The sequence below is a fragment of the Emericellopsis cladophorae genome (genome assembly GCF_022114955.1).
Source record: "Emericellopsis cladophorae strain MUM 19.33 chromosome Unknown NODE_10_length_638493_cov_120_236322, whole genome shotgun sequence".
NCBI lineage: Eukaryota > Fungi > Ascomycota > Sordariomycetes > Hypocreales > Bionectriaceae > Emericellopsis > Emericellopsis cladophorae.
Window position 1 is genome coordinate 176,353 of NW_026250935.1, and position 19,197 is coordinate 195,549.

General features: G+C 56.6%; 9 protein-coding genes across 9 annotated transcripts; 6 read left to right on the plus strand and 3 right to left on the minus strand.

Moving 5' to 3' along the window:
* Positions 1 to 1,103: 1,103 nt before the first annotated feature.
* Positions 1,104 to 2,521, plus strand: J7T54_002065 (monocarboxylate transporter; the record flags this gene model as incomplete). Its single annotated transcript, XM_051504666.1, has 3 exons — positions 1,104 to 1,130; positions 1,401 to 1,851; positions 2,088 to 2,521. The coding sequence occupies 3 exons, from the start codon at positions 1,104 to 1,106 to the stop codon at positions 2,519 to 2,521; spliced, it is 912 nt and encodes a 303-aa protein (XP_051363762.1).
* Positions 2,522 to 2,586: 65 nt separating this feature from the next.
* On the minus strand, positions 2,587 to 3,523 carry J7T54_002066 (Kynurenine formamidase-like protein; the record flags this gene model as incomplete). The annotated part of the gene is made up of 2 exons (XM_051504667.1): positions 2,587 to 3,340; positions 3,405 to 3,523. 2 exons carry the CDS (start codon positions 3,521 to 3,523, stop codon positions 2,587 to 2,589), a joined length of 873 nt encoding a protein of 290 aa, XP_051363763.1.
* Positions 3,524 to 5,589: 2,066 nt separating this feature from the next.
* J7T54_002067 (uncharacterized protein) lies at positions 5,590 to 7,121 on the plus strand (the record flags this gene model as incomplete). Its single annotated transcript, XM_051504668.1, has 5 exons — positions 5,590 to 5,865; positions 5,936 to 6,232; positions 6,291 to 6,379; positions 6,444 to 6,511; positions 6,580 to 7,121. 5 exons carry the CDS (start codon positions 5,590 to 5,592, stop codon positions 7,119 to 7,121), a joined length of 1,272 nt encoding a protein of 423 aa, XP_051363764.1.
* Positions 7,122 to 7,239: 118 nt separating this feature from the next.
* Positions 7,240 to 7,779, minus strand: J7T54_002068 (uncharacterized protein; the record flags this gene model as incomplete). The annotated part of the gene is made up of 1 exon (XM_051504669.1): positions 7,240 to 7,779. One exon carries the CDS (start codon positions 7,777 to 7,779, stop codon positions 7,240 to 7,242), a length of 540 nt encoding a protein of 179 aa, XP_051363765.1.
* Positions 7,780 to 7,847: 68 nt separating this feature from the next.
* On the plus strand, positions 7,848 to 8,244 carry J7T54_002069 (c6 transcription; the record flags this gene model as incomplete). The annotated part of the gene is made up of 2 exons (XM_051504670.1): positions 7,848 to 7,851; positions 8,012 to 8,244. 2 exons carry the CDS (start codon positions 7,848 to 7,850, stop codon positions 8,242 to 8,244), a joined length of 237 nt encoding a protein of 78 aa, XP_051363766.1.
* A 231-nt stretch (positions 8,245 to 8,475) lies between these two features.
* Positions 8,476 to 8,916, minus strand: J7T54_002070 (uncharacterized protein; the record flags this gene model as incomplete). Its single annotated transcript, XM_051504671.1, has 1 exon — positions 8,476 to 8,916. One exon carries the CDS (start codon positions 8,914 to 8,916, stop codon positions 8,476 to 8,478), a length of 441 nt encoding a protein of 146 aa, XP_051363767.1.
* A 2,073-nt stretch (positions 8,917 to 10,989) lies between these two features.
* Positions 10,990 to 13,384, plus strand: J7T54_002071 (uncharacterized protein; the record flags this gene model as incomplete). The annotated part of the gene is made up of 2 exons (XM_051504672.1): positions 10,990 to 11,042; positions 11,137 to 13,384. The coding sequence occupies 2 exons, from the start codon at positions 10,990 to 10,992 to the stop codon at positions 13,382 to 13,384; spliced, it is 2,301 nt and encodes a 766-aa protein (XP_051363768.1).
* Positions 13,385 to 14,344: 960 nt separating this feature from the next.
* On the plus strand, positions 14,345 to 16,905 carry J7T54_002072 (amino acid transporter; the record flags this gene model as incomplete). Its single annotated transcript, XM_051504673.1, has 4 exons — positions 14,345 to 14,444; positions 15,082 to 15,773; positions 16,035 to 16,499; positions 16,744 to 16,905. 4 exons carry the CDS (start codon positions 14,345 to 14,347, stop codon positions 16,903 to 16,905), a joined length of 1,419 nt encoding a protein of 472 aa, XP_051363769.1.
* A 621-nt stretch (positions 16,906 to 17,526) lies between these two features.
* On the plus strand, positions 17,527 to 18,885 carry J7T54_002073 (proline dehydrogenase; the record flags this gene model as incomplete). Its single annotated transcript, XM_051504674.1, has 1 exon — positions 17,527 to 18,885. One exon carries the CDS (start codon positions 17,527 to 17,529, stop codon positions 18,883 to 18,885), a length of 1,359 nt encoding a protein of 452 aa, XP_051363770.1.
* Between the last annotated feature and the right edge of the window lie 312 nt (positions 18,886 to 19,197).

Genomic DNA, 19,197 nt, shown 5'->3' on the forward strand with positions numbered 1-19,197 from the left:
AAAGCTCACAACGGTGTCGTCGCGAACTTACGTCATGCGCTACCCCGCGACGCAGCGGGGCAGAGCAGGACAAAATCCCATGAGCAAAGTCATTCCGACACCCAGCGATTGTAGTACCTGTGAATCGAATTGAAGAGCGTGGTAAAAGCGTAAGTGCGAGCCTTGGCGGTATGGCCATGCGCAAACTACGACGTTTACACGCTCGTCGCATATTCTGAATTTGGAAAGAGACTTTGTCGGGTGGTTGGCTACCCTACATCCGATGTGCGGAGATGGGATGGGATTTCTTCCCGTCCCCGCGCCGTCTGTCGGCCGGAGCGGGGCGGCTCTGCGCCGGGGGAAAATAGCGGGGCTTCCCACGAGTTACCCTAAATGGAGACGCCAGTGTGGTGTTCACTGTTCATGGGCTTAAGATAAAAACAAGAGGCTCAATGCACGATTTGGTTGGTGTGGCTGGGTTTTTGAATATTGGAAGCTGCAAGCTGATGGTCTCTGCAATGATATGCTGTTGATAATACTCTTGGCCGTGGGAGTGAAAACATTGAACGAAACCCAGCTATGGAAAGACCGTGACTCACAAAAAGGGTTATTGCAACGTGCTATCGTCCACAATTGAACCAGTTGATGACAAAAGACCGAACCAGTATGAAAATTCAGGGGTATATATAAGAATAATGAATAAACGATCAAATTTATTGGAAGGGCGTAGACACGGAATTACTGGTGGTGATTCACCCACGCTCAGTAACAGCCGCTGCCGTGCAACCACGATGACACCGTGATGTGAGACGACGGAAAAAATCATTATGAATGATCTGCGTTTAATAAAGAGACCGAAGCGAGAGAGCCCTGGAGGGAGCTTCAACTTGGGGCGCCACATCGTTGCTGCCATGCTGCGGCCGAGTCACACATCGCAAGGGCGTCGATGTCGAGCGACTACGTAGAGCTGAGCTCGCAGCCATCGCTGTCAATGGATATTAATAAGCCCTGATCCCCAGATGATGGAAAACCAACGTCACGGCTGCAGCCGCTCTCAACCGTCGTGGTTGAGTTATCTTTCCTTCTTCCCATCATTTCAGCTGCGTCTGCCTTGATAACACGACATGCCCACCGACATGACTTCCGAGCGCGTCCATCGAGGCGACTAAGAGAAGGAAAATGGGGGGAATGATACAGCCCAAGAGAATCCGACGTAGTCTCCGAACCATCTCCTCCCAGAACGTACGATATCCGGTGCGATAGCGCCCGTTCCTCCCGACGCAGACGACCCTCCCGATGGCGGTCTGCTCGCCTGGTCACAGGTCATTGCCTCCCCCCTCATGAAAATGGTTGTCTGGGGCTACCCTGCGAATTTTGATGTTTTCCAGCTGTATTAAGTGGAAATACTGGGCCTCCCACAGACGCAGGTCCCCTGGATTGGCTCCGTCCAGGTGTCCCTGTCCTTCGCCATGTGCGCGGTCAGCGGCCGGCTCACCGACGCAGGCTGGGCCAAGGAGATGGTCCTCTTTGGCAGATTCTTTGCCGTCTTTGGAATCTTTGTGACTAGTCTGGGTAGCACTTGGTGGCACTTCTTCCTCGCACAGGGGATCTGCACTGGCATCGGTCTGGGGCTGGCCTTTATGCCCTGCGCCACGGTCGTGAGCACGTACTTTAGGCGGCACCGCGCGTTCGCGCTCGCGCTGGCTTCCACGGGCTCGTCCTGGGGGAGTCACGTGTTTCCGTCCATTGTGCAGTATCTCACCCCGTCGATTGGGTTTGCGTGGGCGATCCGTTGCGCAGCATTCGTCGGCCTCACAATCTGCGTCGTTGCGAAATTGCTGCTCAAGCCACGGGTTGCTCCCAGGAAGTCCGGTCCTGTGATAGAATTGGGTGGTTTTCAGGGAGCCCGCCTATATGTTCTTCGGATTGGGTGTGGTCTTGTACCTGTATATGTTGAATTTTGCCTACTTCTATTTGAGTCTGCCGGACACTTTCGAGGGTGAGAGTGGAGCGCTGCTGGCGGACGCAGGTCAACAGTTTCGCGCGCGATATTATTGGCTTCAGCCAAATCGACTCTGTGACAGTCCTGCTCACTCTTAACGGTACAGGTATCCCCGCGCGTCCCCTGGCTGGCCATCTCGCTGATCGTTCCTTTGGTCCCGCCCATGAGTTCTCAAGCATGCTGTGCGCCATTGGGCTCGCACTCTCTGCTTGGACTGCCGTGGCGACGTGCGTGGAAATGTATTTCTTCGTCGCATTCTATGGCTTCGTAACAGGCGCAGGCCAAGGGTGCTACTTTGGGGCGCTCGCCAGCCTGACAAAAGATCCGCAGAAGATGGGAATGAGATTTGGCATGGTCTCGACTATGACCGCCTTTGCAGTGCTTACAGGGCCTCCGACTGGAGGTGCGCTCATCGAAAGGATGGACGGTTTGTATGTGGGCGCGCAGGTCTGGGGCGGATCCGATGCTGTAGCCACTGCGGTGTCAGTTCTGGGCTCGAGACTTGCGACAAAGGGTTTCAAGTTCAAGGACAAGATCTAGACAGTCGAATGGTAGGACTTCCACTTTTGCGGTGCCAACGATCCTTACTCGGACATCAATGAGCTCTACTCCCTGATCTGAGCCAGAGTCAAGACAATCAAACGCGCGAGCTGCTTGCCGCCCCCCCAGACATCGTCATGCTCGCCAGTTAGACTCTTGGTGACTGACACGTTGAGGCGATCCTTGATCAACTTGGCGGCCATCTTGTCGATCTCTGGCTCATCAACCAGGGTGTCCTCGCGCGACCAAGCGAGGACGGCCAGTTTGGCATTGGGCCAGTTGGTCTGGAAGTTGCCAGTAAAGTTGACGGGGGAGGCCACGTCCCATATCTTCCTGTCAGAACCGAATGCCGAGGTGAGGAAGCCAGTGTAGTTGCCGTCATGACGTTCGTCCAAGCCGACCAGATCGTAGATGCCTGACACGCCAACGATGGCTGCCGGTAGTGGGACGTGTTCTTCCGCGTGCGCGGAAGCACGCGATGATGGATCCATCAAGAGTTGCATCGCCAGCGTCGCACCAGCCGAGTGCCCAACGAGGATATACTTGTCCTCCTTGACGCCATGTTCCCTGTTCAGGAAGCGAAGGGCAGCTTGAACGTCGCGGATGTGATCGGGGTGCCTTGCCTGGCGTAGCTCCGACTTGGGCGTTGCGGCAGGGTCCTGAGGGTGCTCGGGATGAGGCGATAGGCGGTAGTCGATACTAGCAAACCCGGCGATGGAATTTGGCGGCAGTCTGCCAGCTGATAGAAGCTGATCGACCGTGGGGAGGAAGGCAAGGTGAGTGATTTTGGGGTCGCGCCAGGCGCCGCCATGTATGTATCTGGGACCAAGTCAGATCAACCAGCTTCAGGTAAATTCGGTAAACAAAAGTGGGAATTTTATACACTATCCAGTGGCCACCCTTCTGCTGGGGCATCTCCCAGATGCCGACCTGCTGCAGTACGTTATCGCCATACTGCTGGCTAACATATTGTACGGTAGGTGTTGGCTCGGCGGTAGCCATTGTTCTCAGGCGGATCCGGTAGTCTGGTGACGTCTGGGGTTGGCTGCGCATGGACCTATCACAGATGGATAGTGGTCTCGAAAAGGGTGATCGTCGGTATTTTGAGATATCTCGATCTTCTCTATCGCGTTTTGTTGCTGAGTATCAGTTTGAATCTGATTTGAGGGGGCAGTTAGTCGTGAGGGTAAGCCAGCCTCAAGCTGGTGGAGGAGGAATTATGGCGATTGTGCGACCTGATAGTGTTTGGCTGTGCGCGCCCGCCAATCACTATTATCCGCCTTCCGTCGCACCTTCCGCTCATCCGCAATTGAGGCTGTTGTTAAGACAACCACTAAAAACATGTGACAGAACTAACACCAGCAGACCCGCATGGAACGTCTTCCTTCCTCACGCGGTTGGAGGCGTATCTCCGTCTTTCGTTCCCTTCAGCTGCTGGTGAGAATGACTGACACCGCCAACAACATCCTTCGACAATTGGAGTACCAGCATAGTATGTCGTCAAAAATCGACTGTGCCCTCTTGCCTGCGATGTATTTTCCTTGATTCACCTGGCCCCATCCAGCCATGACTGACACACTTCACACACGCTTCGTTGCATAGCTCCCCGGCGAGAAGCCGTTGGCTGCATGTTCAATTTGCGAATCAAACCCAGAGTGCACACGAACTAGAGCCTTAGCGATCATCTGTCCTCTATTCAGATCTTCACCGCATGCTTCTCGCCTAGCCTTGCCTGCTGCCATGCTGGCCACTGCTGCAGTGCGACACTCGGGTCGCCACCAAGCGAGAGGTAATAGCTGCACCCGCTCGATCAAAAGCCCGGCCTGTGCGTCGATGATTGGAATTCGCAAGCCTTGCGTGTCTAATGACCTATTTTTCCTTGGATGGGACTAGACCGGACCTCTTGGCTGCTTTGACCTCTCCCCCAATGAGCTCTGACCTGATTTCAATCATTGGAAAGGTCGCTGTGTTCCAAGCAACAAGAACATGATCGTTTGGAGGAGAGAAGCGTTGCTGATATATATAGAACGGCTGCGAAAGCGACCAAGAGGACCCTTGAGCATCGGTCGATCTCCCGACAGGCTAGACAAAGCCTACCGCGCTTTGTTGGTTCGAATATCTCCGCAGGATATTGCTCTGGTGGCCCAGCCGCATTGCCGAGACCAGCCAGCACTGAGGCCGTCACTGCATCTTTGGGAATCTGCTCTTGACGACGGCTCATGCATTCACCCACATGTGCCACTTGACCTGGGCGCTAGTCTCTTCGAGTCTCTCCTACGCCAACACTTGATGCGATGCAATGCGTCTGCATTCGGGATGCCCGTGATCGTCGACTACAATCTCTCGCCAGGAATAGTCTTAGAGACTACGGGGCTGAGTTTTGATAATTAAAGGGTGTGACTGACAGCTTTGTCTCCTAGTCTGCTTGCCTCCCGGATGTGGTGCCCCCCCTTGCTGTCAGTCAGTGCACGCTCAACAGGGCGATCTGTGCCAGCAATCTATATTGTGTATCACACACAGGCACACCCGATTGCCCTTCGCTGACCAAACATATGCTGGGGGGACCGTCGCCAAATTGGCTAGGGTCAGTGCTTCACGACCAAGTATACGTACATTGACGCACAGTCATGATCGTCTGCTGCCCCGTGCAGCCTATGTTGGTGCTAGTGACTGGCGCCTGCATGGTGCATCCCGCGGATATCTCAAACCACCTCTAGGGCTGTCTTGGGGTGGCGGGCTCCCTTGCAAGGCCGAGGTGGCACGGTGGTGTGGTTCGTGATGAGCGTACCCGTCTCGCCAGGTTCGTTCCTCCAGTGAGCGAGCTCTGCGAGGCACCTCACCACCATTCAGGCGCATCTTTGACTAGGCGACCCTGGATGTCCTACTTAGCAGGGAAATGGCTTCGTTCTCAATCGTGTCCTGTTCACACTCTTCCTTAACTCATCGTTCAGTTGCTCCACGGTTGTGCCCACCGTGCCTCGCCATCCCCTCAACACGTAGGAAACACAACGAGGCGGCTCTCACTTGTACTCCATCCGTACACGCATTTTGAAACACAAAGTCCAACAATGGCTGACGACACGATCGACTTGACAGCATACAATGGCGACAGGCTAATGAGCACCGTCACGGTCTTCCTCGTGCTGAGCTGGATCGCTGTTGGCCTGCGGACTTATACCCGGGCATGGCTGATGAAGAACTTTCAGCTGGACGACTGGTTTATGCTCCTCGGTCAGGCAACCTTCTCGACGTATGCTGGATTCCTGTACGCGGGCATCAGCGACGGCATCGGCACTCATAATGCGGCCATCACGGACGATCAGCAGCTGGTCATGGCTCTCAAGGTGAGAAGACTCGGAGTTCGCACCGCATCTAGAATCACCGGCAAAATAGGACTGACATGGATCACAACAGTGGCAAGCGTTGGCGATTGCCTTTTACATCCTGGAGATGATGTTCATCAAGCTGAGCATTGGAATCTTCCTCCTGCGCATCGCGTCCCAGGCTGTGTATGTGTGGATCCTGCGCATCAGCCTAGTTATCATCTCTGTATGGAGCACCGTCATTTTCTTTTGGAACATCTTCCAGTGCGACCCGGTCCCCAAGCAGTGGGACTACAGGATTGAGACGGGGAAATGCGTGCCTCCAGAAGCGCTGGTCATGGCAGCCTATGCGCTGAGCGCCATGACTATCGTGTCGGACTGGCTCTATGTACGTGCCCCAGCAGACAGGAGTTCGTCGACGTGGTGTGTACTGACGAGTATGCCAGGCGCTGCTCCCCATCCCCATGGTGTGGAATGTGAGAATGTCCAAGCAGGCCAAGGTAACCGTCATCCTCATCCTCGGCCTGGGCATCTTGTAGGCTCCCTCACCGCCCCTTTGCAACCCATGAGGTCATAACGTGGCTGACGTTGCACGACAGTGCCAGTGTGGCTACACTTGTGCGACTGCGATACCTCCCTGACATGGCCAATCTCGAGGATGTTCTATGTACGCTGCGCCACTGGCCCCTTTCATTTTCGCACCTGCGCACGCTGTGACTGACAAACGAATCGCAGATGCGGGCACTGATGCCATGGTGTGGACCATTATCGAACCTGGCCTCGCCATTGTCGCGTCCAGTCTCGCGACTATCCGTCCGCTCCTGCGCGCCTGGCGGATCCGCGGCTTCGAGTCGTCGGATGACGCCACGGACGACTCGCGTCGTAGCGGTGGCGGTGGTGCACAACTGCCCCCTTTCAAACGCGAGGTGCGTCCCTCGGCCAAGGTGCGCCCCGGCCAGTACGGCATCCACGACATTGCCATCACCACCTTGCGGTCCCAGCTGGATCAGGAGAATGACCACAAGGATAATAAAGTCTTTGTGACGCACGCCCAGATTTCCGAGCAGACACAGGAGGGCAATGGATCCGAGGACGAATGGAGACGCTCCGAAGGCGCGACGTCCATGGACAGCTTGTGTGATCTCGGTGCACGTAATCGCCGGGGTGTGTATCCGGACTCGTATGCTCTCGGACATGGCACGCACGCTGTCTACCCCGGCATGTCTGGCGATGGACCGGACAGCTACCGGGGGTTTGGGGCCAGCAGGCTAGGTTAAGTGGCTGGATGCTCCAAAGGGCGAGTTGTCTTTCAGAAAACATCATTCTCATTTCTGGTATATACGCAGTGACACTCAAAGCTTCTCATCTGTCGTATTTTGGAACTCCTCTTTCCTATCAAGTTTCCACATCTAAAGGGACTGCAGGGGGTCCGTCTCGTCCCACTGTGCTCGACGAGGACTGATGGATGCCATGGTACCCAGTGACCTTCTCCTCCAACATGCGGATGCAGATCTGCGCTAGCTTGGCATCTTTGTAAGGGAAGATGCCTTTGGGGTTTCTCACGTCCAGAAAAGCGCCCAGCGCACCCGAGTACCCAGCATCAACGACCCCGGCCGTGAGCGTCGCGCCGGCGCGCCGTAGCGAAGACCTCGTGAAGATTTCACCCATGACATCCAGTGGGATGCAGACTTGCTCGTTGAACTCAGCCAGGTACGCCCCTGGGGCTAGTGTGACTGGTCCATCCTGGCTACGGAAGGGAAGCTGCGTCGTCTCTGCGGCCTTGCGCCGAGAATTGTCAAAGTCGATTATGGCTGGCGCGTTCGATTGGAGGACGCGACGCAGAGTGAGGTCGATGCCGCATGGCTGCTGTTGATGATGGGCCGAGCGCCAACCATAGACTATCTTGCGCCTGAGAATGGACGCTCCGTCAAGCATGTTCCTTTGGAATTCGTTGCGTTGTACCGACGATTGAGATTCTATTGCAGGATAGCAGAGGAGGATTGATGGGTAAGAAGCGATGATGAATGGTGAGAGCTAGATGAGCGAGTGTCCAGAACGGCGATATCACCGACCAAGGGGTCCCTGTATTCCTCCGCCCTCTGCGTTTCCCTAACTCACAGAACCAACGATTTTCCCCAGGTGCACACACTGTCGTCGTTTACGACAGATCACACTTCGCTGGACGAGGGCAACTTCACCTTCGAGGGACCCTCGGCGGGGACAAGGGACAAGGAGGACGACTCTGATCTGGTGCCCTTGCCGATGAATAACCTGTACAATCTCACGGACCCCAACAACTCGCGACTCATACGCGTCGACCCGGCCGCCGTCAACGGGCCGGACCTCATCAGGCAGGGAGTGATAAAGCTGGCGGAGGCCGAATTCCTCTTCAACCACTAATGTGACCACATCAACCCTCTCTGCTGTGGAATGGGTTCTTGCTGGGGATCGACGTGATTGGCTCGGAGATACCATTCCTGTGAGGATTTTCAGGAGTGTTTGTCGTGTGATGGCGGGCAGTATAGTCCTTGATGGTGGCAATGGTGAAAAGGCTTCATTACTATTCTAACCCGTCGTGTTGCACCATAATTATGCTTGAACAGGCTTAAACTATGCGATTATCTACTCCTTTCAGCAACACGACCTGCTCAGCAGGTCGACGACGGTCGTGTTGGCCTGCAAAGGCGGCTTGAGCAGCACGCTCTGGACGGCGGGATCGGTGTCCGCCGCCAGGCTGTCCTTGAGTATCCTCCTCTCAGCCATGGTGACGGCAATGTCAAAGCAGAGGAGCCTCATGGCGATCTGGCCGGGGTCGGTGGTACATGCTGACAATGATGTCAAAGTGCTCGCGTTGTCGCTGGGAAAGGAGCCGACGACGTCGATGTCCCGTGCGCGAGCGAGCTCGATGGCCTGGAGGGTGTTCTCGGAGGTGATGCGGGTCGCCCAGAGTGGCGGACATGCAAGGATGGCGCAGGTTCTGGTCTTTGACTTGGACGGCCATTGTGGGGGATGCGAGGCGTTGGAGATGATCTGGTAGGCGTAAAAGAGAGGTCGGGCGTGAGGGAGGAGCATGTTGATGTCAATGTCAATATGTCGACTCAGTTTGCTTGGAGGCGCAAGTCCGCGATGCACTTCGCTCGCTTATGGCCCTGGGCCGATATTTTTGCTCGTAGCATTCAACGTTCCCAGAATTGTCCACGCAAGCCGTGCAACGTCGTCTCCCAGGACAGGGTGCTGTTGATGATATCGGTGCATCCGCCGAGTGAGGTCCATCATATGGCCCAATTACCCTGCGAAAGGGGCGTGCCCATGTAGACCAGAGATCTTCAGACGGCCATGTGACTCTTGGGCTCCGCAGCTCAACATGTCGGTAGTTGGGAGTCGATACCAGTAGTGTGAGGTGGTGAAGCTCAAGACCCGGGCGCTTCCACCGACGATGGAGGTCTAAGTTAGCCCGAGGCGCTAACAGTGGCTAGTGAGCGGGGCTTCCACCGCCACGAGCCATTGACACTTCAGCCACTCGAAGCGCGGGCCACTATCGTCAGGGCATCCCCACGGACTTCAAACCGTAACTTCTGCCTGCTTCTTCTCAACTTCCACCCTCGGCGCCTTTGCGAGACTGGTTCCCCAGCTCCCATCCTCCTTGTCCGGTGGGGGAACACCAAAGCACCATGCACCTCGTTTTCTCTCTCGACTACCCTCATCCTGGGCTCCTTTCGATATATAATCAGATGGACGCGACGTAGTTCCGAGGAGGGAGCCCTTCTTCCGCTGCCTGCACGCACTGCTCTGCCCTCTGTCACATCCAAAGTCAACCGAGTCCATCGCTCGCTCAGCTGGTCAATGAAACCAGACCCTGACCACTGGTCAGGTCCCTTCAACATCGCCATCCATCGTGGCGGGAAAAAAAAAATCCCACCTTGGGTCCTCACGTCGAGCAAGTCCACACAGCCGACTCTGGCCGCTCCAGCAACAATGGCACCACCAAAGGTTAGGTGGATGCTGACGCCCTGACCGCGCAGCACCTCATCGACAACTGGGTCAACGACACGCCTGAGGAGAGGAAGCTGAAACGTAAACTCGACTGGCGCATCCTGCCCTGCTGCTAGGTGCTTTACCTGCTTTGCTGCCTGGTCTTTGAAGTCCCAGCCAACATGATCCTCATCCGCGTACGCTCAAGTGGCTTTCTCTCAGGTTTGGAGGTGATCTGGGGGACCTTTGCCGCTCTGATGGGCGCCACGCAGAGTGGGCAGCAGCCCGGGGCATGCAATCCCTCCTGGGCTTCGCAGAGGCCGGTTTCGCGCCTGGCTGTGCCTTCTTCCTGTCTCCCTGGGACAGGAGGTGTGAGCTGGCCACGCGCTATGATTTGTCCGTCCCTAGTACCTAATTCCCTCACCAGTTCCAAAGCATCCGAGATTCATCAGATCGTAGTGAATAATAAATGGCAAAGGGGTTGTTTACTTTCTCATTAGGGGGTGGAGGTGGATATGCTTACCCTAAAGCATCACCAACGAGCATAGAATGAATGGGCAAAGCAAGCTCCGATCTTTCTTTTCAATTGGTATTTCATTTGGGATAGTATTGAAAGGCAATGGTAGAAGATCGGATTTTAACTCGTCGGTTGGGACCGCGAGGAGAGCAGTGTTATTTGTCTGGACGTGTGGTATTTGCACGGCATTTGCGGCAAATAACCGGAACATATGCACCATGCAACCTCAAAATACGCCATGCGGTACACCTTTGATGCCCACTCCACACACCAATTCAAGTGCCGGATGTAGCCTCTTGGCCTTTACCGTTTGGAGTAATCAATTGGAGTTCACCAAGCACCGGGTAGTGTGTATTGCATTCTTCGCGTTCCGAGCGTTCGTGCAGGAGTAGCGCCCCCACGTGGAGGCGCCGGTGGATCGTGACCGCAGCGAGTCAGCGACAGCGCCGGCCTCCTTTAGTGCAAATACCCCGGTACATGCGTAGTGCGACCGAAAAAGCTGACAGCTGCCTGGGCCCGGACCTTCCTTCACCTTGTTGATCCGCGCGCCGAAAACCGGCCAATGGGTTGATACTCGATTGAGGGCGGTTTGGTCATCAGGTCTTCCACGCATCTCACAACCATCCAGTACTCGATAATGTGATATCCTCAACACCATGTCGCAGGTCATCAGCAGCGGCGACAAGGTCAGCAAACGATGCCTCCGAGCGTACGTTTGTTCCTTCTCTTCCAGTCCTTGTGGCTTACCCCCCACCTCCCCGTATCACCAGGTGCAGAGCGAAGACACACTGACAAGCCTACAGCTGCGCGCGATGCCGCGACATGAAAGTCCGGTGCTCTGGTACCATGCCATGTGTCCGCTGCCAGCGGAAGAAGGAGGAGTGCTATTTCCGCGCTGAGGATGCGCGTATCACCGTCTCGCAGAGTTATCTGCAGTCCCTGGAGACCAGAGCGTCTACCGACAACCGTGGGGACCTGCGGTCCATCTTGCGGCCCTCCTCGCCACGGAGGCAGACGGCCCTGTCGCCGCCACAGTCCACCGTCATGTCTAGGCACGGGAGCAGCATAGGGCCCCGGGCGATGCCAGACAGCCGCCACGGGTCGACGGTCACGACGAACGCCAGCTTAGGCAGCCGCGATGGCACGACGCCCGGGTCGTTGCACCTCCCGGAGCCCACGCAACGTAGGACGTTTGGCCCCGACGACAGAGATACCAGTACTAATCGCGACTCCTCCCCCCATGGCTTCCGCCAGAATCCTCTCGTGGACAATGGCGAGACGTTCGCCCGCGACTCCAACGGCAAATTTTGGTACATGGGACCCACCTCCTCCTGGGCGTTCTGCCGTCGTGTTCTGGCCATCATCGGTGCTGGCAAGGGCTCTGGCATGGAGATGCCTCCAGCCCGAAGCCCGGTCAACCCATGGGATCTCGAGACGCTGCACCTCACCTGGGACCCCATAGGCGCCAACGAGCAGCCGAGCGTCGACAACCTCCCCTCGCGAGACTATGCGAGCTATCTTGCTCACACGGTCAAGTACCACCTCGGATCACTGTACGACATTATCGATCACGACTCGTTCCACCAGCAGATGCGCGACTTTTATCACAACCCGCAGGAGGTGGCCAACGAGTCGCGCTACTGGTACTCGCAATTCCTATTCATGCTTGCGTTCGGCGAGGCGTTCAGTCCGACGGAGAGCTCGGAAGCAGGCACCCTACCCGGCATGAGCTACGCCTCACGGGCACTGGCACTGATCCCAGCGCTCGTGCCCATTGACAAGGCATCCATGCCTGCCGTTGAAGCGCTCTGCCTCGCGGCGCTGTACCTACAGGCAGTGGACCTGCGACTCATGGCGTTCCAGCTGATCGGTCAAGCACTCCGTATCTCGGTCATTGAAGGCTGGCATCGTCACGTACCGCCCGAGGACGTCGGCTTGCGGTACTCGCAGCGCTGCAACACCATCTTCTGGACGGCGTACATCATGGACCGCGAGTTTGGCACGCTGGTCGGTGCGCCGAGCTCGATCCGCGACGAAGATATTACGACCAAACTCCCCTCGATGATAGAAGACTCGCCAAGGGCAACTGCCCTGTCACTGCAGATCAGGCTGTCGCGGCTGACAGCGTCCATCCTGACCGGCGTCTATGGCGTGGATAGACACTTTAACGAGTCTCTGATTCGCGACACGCAGTCTGTCCTACAGGACCTGGCGCACGTCTCGCGAGACCTGACCACCTACATGGAGCAAGAGCTCAAGGGCACGGACGTCAGCACGTCCAAGATCGCCACAAGGCTCATTCTCTCCTACCACCACTGCGTTGTCTTGACGACGAGGCCGCTGGTTATGTGTGTGCTCCAGAGGCGACTGGCGCATGGCGACACGGACAACTCGATCCCCGAAGGGCCCATTGCCGCTCTGCTACAGGCCTGCTCCAGCTCGGCCCTGAACATCCTGAGAACGGTGGCCAACCTCGGCGACAGGAACCTGGTCGACTCGTTTCTGCCGTTCCAGCTCGAGTCCTCCTTCTCGTCCGCCTTCCTGCTCTACGTCCTCGACACGGTGTCACCCGACTTTATCCAGGACGAGACCTGGCTCAGCACCACGCGTCACATCTTCAACATTATGATCAGCCGCCGCAGCCCGGCGGCGGCCCTACGGAAACGCGAGTTTGCGCGTCTCGAGGAGGTTATGAGCGACTACATACGGGGTCGCGACCCAGAGCACCACGAGAGGATATATGCGCACGAGTACACCGAGAATGCTCCACTACAGCCGCACCAACATCATCAGCAGTCACAGGGCCAGCATCAACAACCGCATCAACAATCCCAGGTGCCGCTTCAGCACATCTCACAACATTACCACCATACCCAGAATCACCATCCCCATGCCCCACAGTCCATGCCAGCGGGGAACAATGGATCGGACGAGATGGATCACGAGACGTGGGATCTACTGGGGAGCTACAATAATTTTGGCATGTCACCAACGGAAATGCTGAATCTCGCTGATGATCTCCAGGTGGAGGACTTTATGATGCCCGAGTAACGGTGCACAAAGGCGGAGCGAAACTCGCATGAAGGATCTACCTGTTAATTATGACGATATTGAATGATGAGAACATTACCAGCAAAAAATTGCGATCGATGGTGATCTCCTCCCCATCGCGATGGTGAGGTGTACCCCGTGTCGTCCTAGCCGGCACCGACTGGCATGGACAAGGGATAGGCACCATATGGGGATAGGATTACGATTCAGGCCCCCATCGATTGACGTTTGAGAAGAATTTGTTGTGAGCCAACCGGTGTCTCACTCCTGCACGATATCACCGATCTCTCACGATGATCAGACAAGGTCTTTCTGACGTGCTCCACCGGAGGCTCTTCTCCGAGCAAACTGACGTAAGCAAAAACTGAAAACACGAAGGTGATAACGAACCGAGAAAAGTCGGCTTGTGGAGCCGACTCCGGCGCTCCGATCGAGCCAAGACGTCGGCACGGACGTGTTGTCGGTTCGTGGGCCCGATGCGTCCGCGAGAACCTAGACGCAGCTTGGCCCAATGCGGTATGTGGCCTGCAGACCAGAGATAAGGGAGTCTAGTCAGATGATGCCCTTTTGTCGCGGGAATACGGTGGGGTGGTTCCCAGAATTGCATGTTCCTCTTTGGGAACGTTCTGTGCAAGCTCTGCATGATCTACCGCTTCTAGACCAGCCTCGCGCTTCGGTCTGATCTGGGGGAGAACAAAAAGAAGGCCCAGTCCTGAATTCTGATTACCAACGCCGACTCTAATCGCATCATCTGACCAGGAACCTGGGGTACAGGCACTGCCTCCGTCGGATCACCATCCTGCATCACCAGGTGCGCACGTCCCCTAGAGCGGGGAACCATACACGGGGAAGTCTGTCTTCTTGACTCTTCTTATCTTTTGCCATGGCTACGAAGGATGAGGAAGTCAAGACACCCACCCCCCTCCAAGCCTCCAAGGCGTGCCCCCACACCGTGGATGCATGCTGCTGCAGCAGCTTGCAGTTGCCGCGCCCCGGCCCGAGACCACCTTACCCTGCGCTTGCAGGACGGCCAAGCGCGCGCACGTGCCCGACCCGCACGGTGAGTGGACGACTTCACCGTCTTCAAGACGGTGATGGTTTGACGGATATATTCGGTGAGAGGGTTATTGTAGACTTGGCATCCCCGTGGAAGAAGATGACGCCGTGAAATCCGTAAGATTTATAGTGGCTTCTCGCATAGCATGGCCATTTTGCAACGTCGAGGGTAGTTGTGCTAAGGCCGATCCCGCTTGCGGTGTGATGAGCAAAGTCCGGACCCAGAGGGGGTCTTTGAATGCTGTCATTCTCCTGATGAAGCAATGATTGTTTCTAGCGGAATATAAAAAAATACTGAAGACCATCGACCACGTGAAATCCCGTTGAGTGACTGTACAGCAAAACTCACTTCGTGACCATAGTGAAGTCTAAAATATTATCAGTCCACGGTGAATTTTGTTAACATTGGAAACTATAATGGCTATTCTTTTGCTTCTCAAGGCCAGGACAAAGTGCCCGAGTGTGCAATACCTACACTCGCGTTGAAGATCTCTAGAATACTAGTACCTTTGCAACCTATCGCCGGACAAACATCCAAATGTGAATACAACTAGCCATCGTGACGGTCCTCCATAGATATTCCAAAACACCGCTGCCCAGCGCGACCCCCTCTTACCACTCTGACAAGTTTGGTACCGAAGAGAACAACTCCGCCGTCGAGATCTGCACCGACGACCCGGCCGGCAACGAGGGTCTCCAACGCAAGCTCAACGCGCGCCATCTGACCTTTATCTCGCTCGGCTCCGTCATAGTCACGAGCATCTTCCTCGGAGTCGGCAATGCCCTCGTCACGGCCGGCCCCATGGGCTTGGTGCTTTCCTATCCCGTGATCTGTTCCGTCGTCTACTGCGTCATGCTCTGCGTGGGCGAGATGGTCACCTATCTCCCCGTCGCGGGCGCCCGTATGCGTCTGTCGGCGCGCTTCGTCGACCCCAGCCTCTCGGCCGCCATGAGCTGGAACTACTGGTACTGCTGGGCTCTCATCGCGGCCGCCGGGGCCTCTGCCGTGGCCGTCCTGATGACGTACTGGACGGATGCTGTCAATAGCGGTGTCTGGATCGCCATCTGTCTTGCCGTCACGCTGGGTGTCAACCTGTGCGGACCGCGTGTGTACGCTGAAGTCGAATGCTGCATGTCATCCGTCAAGGTTACCACCATTCTCGGCCTCATCATCCTCTCCATCGCCGTGGACGCAGGTGCTGGCTCCGACGGCGACGTCATTGGGTTCTGCTACTGGACAGACCCGGGCCCCTTTGTGCAGTATTCGGACGTCCCAAGCCGGCTGGTTCAGTTCCCGGGCATCTTCTCGGGCCTGAAGACGGCAGCCGACGGCGTCTGCGAGTCCCTATGTCATTGTCATTGAGCATGCGGGCATCAAGGCGCTGCCGGGCATCATCAACGCGTGCATCCTCACGTCTGCACTGCCCGCCGGTATTTCGGAGCTGTTCACAGCCTCGCGAACGCTGCACGCAATGTCTGGCTCAGTCCTAGCGCCCAAGTTCTTCTCCCAGACCACGAGCTAGGGCTGCCCCTGGGTCGCCGTGCTGGCCACCTGGAGCATTGGTCTGCTGGCCTTCCTGACTGTGGGGTCCAGTGCGTCGGTGTATTCATCTTTCTGGTGAAGCTGACCGCTCTGTCTGGCTTCATCACCTGGGAGTGTATCGCAGTGACCTACCTTCGCTTCAGGGCGGACATGAAGGCGCAGCAAGTGCCCAAGAGCGTACTGCCATGGAAGAGCGGTTTCAGCACAATCGGTGCGTGGGGGATCATCATTGTGATATCCTCAGTGTTATTGTTCAGCGGGTGGCTTATGTTCAAGGAGGGAAACTGGAGCACGGCCGAGTTCTTCGGCAACTACCTGCCATTGATGATGTTTGTGGCTGTGTACGGCGGCTTCAAGGTGGGCACGCGCAGCCGATTCGTGAGGACGAGTGAGCTGGATTTGACGACGGGCCTCGAAGAGATTGAGAGGAAGACAGCGCAGTGCAAGGAAGAGGACAAGGCGGAGAAAGCGACTAAGCCAGGAGTAGAGTCGCGACTGCCTGAGGAGGCTCGTGGCGTGAGTATTAGGGGAATTTCAGAAAGGTAGGCGTCCAAGGAAGGAGTCCACTCTGGTATGCTCAGAAGTCCGAAGTAAAACAATGGATTTGAATCAAATGGAATGGACTGAATGAATCGCTTTGTTGCCTCTAGTCGCTCGTCACGCATCTCACCCGAGATAACGGTGATACGGTAGACCAGGCGACAGACAGTCTGGAACCGTGCCACAACTCCTGTGACACCACATTCCGACCGTTGAACAGCTTGCAAGTTCGCTGCAGCGCAGGGCAGCATTGCAGCCAAAATTTGCGGCCAGCGTGCGTGGTCGGCCGGCATCAGGTTGGACAGACTGGAGTCAGTCGGTCGCGGCGCCCGGGCATCAATCTGTGACAAACGATTTGGTCACCACCACCAAAGGTGAGTAATGTACGTGCGACGCGATGATCATGTGGCCCATTGAATTTTTTTCCTCGGCCACCGGGATCGTGGCCAGGCAGCGGGCACGCCAGGTGTGCTTGCATGGAGATGGATAGAAAAAAACCCGGCAGGTTGAAGGGAGGCCACCGACAACGGAGATAGGCATGCATTGGCAGCATTGCATCACAGATAAAAGATAGATGGGCACGATGGATGGGTGCGTGGGCCGATGCGCGGGCTGCATCGATTGGCAGGTGATAGTGTGGGGAGCTGTCAGACCCACGCCGAGCCCGGCACAGAAACGTCGGAAGGACTAACCGACACATCTTTGGCGTGGTGGACCTGCCTCCGGCTTTCGGTCGGTGTAAGTGGCAGGCAGGTGAGCGCGAGCTAGCGAAGAGCTCAGCCGCCTGCCTGCTGATAAGGCCATCGTGAAGGGGTATATACTGCTGTCCATCTGGACCAGACACATTCATTGTCTCTTCCTTTGTTCTTTTCAATCATCATCCATCCAACAATAATCTAATCAATAAGTGTCTGCAATCGTCTCGTTGCCATCGACTTAAAAAAGACACCTATCTCACGACAACTTCCACCCAACAGTAAACAGCACTCACAGCAATATCACCATGCGGGTCTCTACCGCCCGCAAGATCGTGGCCCTGCCCAAGCAGGGCGCCGACTACCTCCCACTCGAGCCCTTTGCCGCCAGCCTCCCACGGCCAGCCCAGACTCAGAGGCAGCAACCACGGCCACTGGCCAAACTACCCACCAGCGTCGTCCTGCGCTCCCTCGCCGTCAACTACGCCATGTCCTCCCCTCTCCTCAACAGCGTCTCCATGGCTGTCCTCCGCCGCGCTGTTCACCCCACAAACGCCCTCTTCGACACGGCCAAGAACCCTCTCCTCCGCTTCCTCCTCAGGGCCTTCGCCTACGACCAGTTCTGCGCGGGCATGAGCCCCGGCATGGTCCAACGGCGCATCTCTGGACTCAAGGACATGGGCTACCGCGGCGTCATTCTCTGCTACGGCAAGGAGACTGTCATCAAGGGCGGTGCCGCCTCTACCCAAGACAAGATCAAGTCTCTCATGTACGGACCGCAGGAGACCCTCATGGTCGAGCAGTGGAAGGATGGTCTGCTCAAGACGCTTTCGTGCCTCGGTGCAGGTGACTTCCTCGCCATCAAGGTGACCGGTGCCGGGCCCATGGCGCTCGATGCCCTCAAGGCCGGCGAGTCCATGCCCGCCCCCCTCCAGGCGGCCATGGACGAGGTGTGCGCCTTGGCCTCATCCCAGGGCGTCCGCTGCTGGCTCGACGCCGAGCAGGCCATGCTCCAGGGCACTATTGACGAGTGGGCCATTGCTCTCATGCGCAAGCACAACAAGCACGGCGTTGCCGTCATGTCCAACACCATCCAGGCCTACCTCAAGGCGGCTCCCGCCAACGTCAAGCGCCACGTCGAGCTGGCCTCCGAGGAGGGCTGGACCCTCGGCATCAAGCTCGTCCGCGGCGCCTATATTGACACCGACCCCCGCCACCTCATCCACGACACGGCCCAGGACACCCACAACTGCTTTGACGAGATTGCGCGCGGCCTCATCTCCTGCGACATCCCCGAGGGTGGCCAGGCGACCTTCCCCACGACCCAGCTCTTCATGGCCACCCACAACGCCGAATCTGTCCGCAAGGCGCTCACGCTCCAGCGCGAGCGCGTCGAGGCCGGCCAGCCCTGCGCCCTGCTCGAGTTTGGCCAGCTCCAGGGCATGGCCGACGACGTGTCCTGCGAGCTCCTTGAGGAGTGCGGCCACAACAGCGGACCCAACGCGCCTGGCGTCTACAAGTACCTCACCTGGGGCACCCTGACCGAGTGTCTCGGCTACCTGTACAGGCGATCGCTCGAGAACAAGGGCATGGCCGCGCGGGCGGGCGAGTTGGCCGGCGCCATGGGCAATGAGCTCTGGCAGCGTGTCAAGACGCTCAAGTTCTAAGCGGTCCACGACTCTTTTTCTTTTTGTCTCCTGGAGGATTTTCGGAGCCGGTGCATAGATGAAGCGAGCGTTGCTATTTGGGGTTTCTTTTAAAGCGTGGTGAAAACGGTCATGGTCATGATAATGAATACTCATGAAAACCTACATCTAGAAGGATATCAAACAACATTACTAAAGTCGAGTACCTCCTTCTCTTGTGATTTCCTGCGCTCAGTCACTCGGATGCTCAACCTCTTGAGAACTCACGTCACACATTCTCAACAGCATCACAGAGCACCACTGTAGTCCAACGATTCATTCTTTCACTCTTTC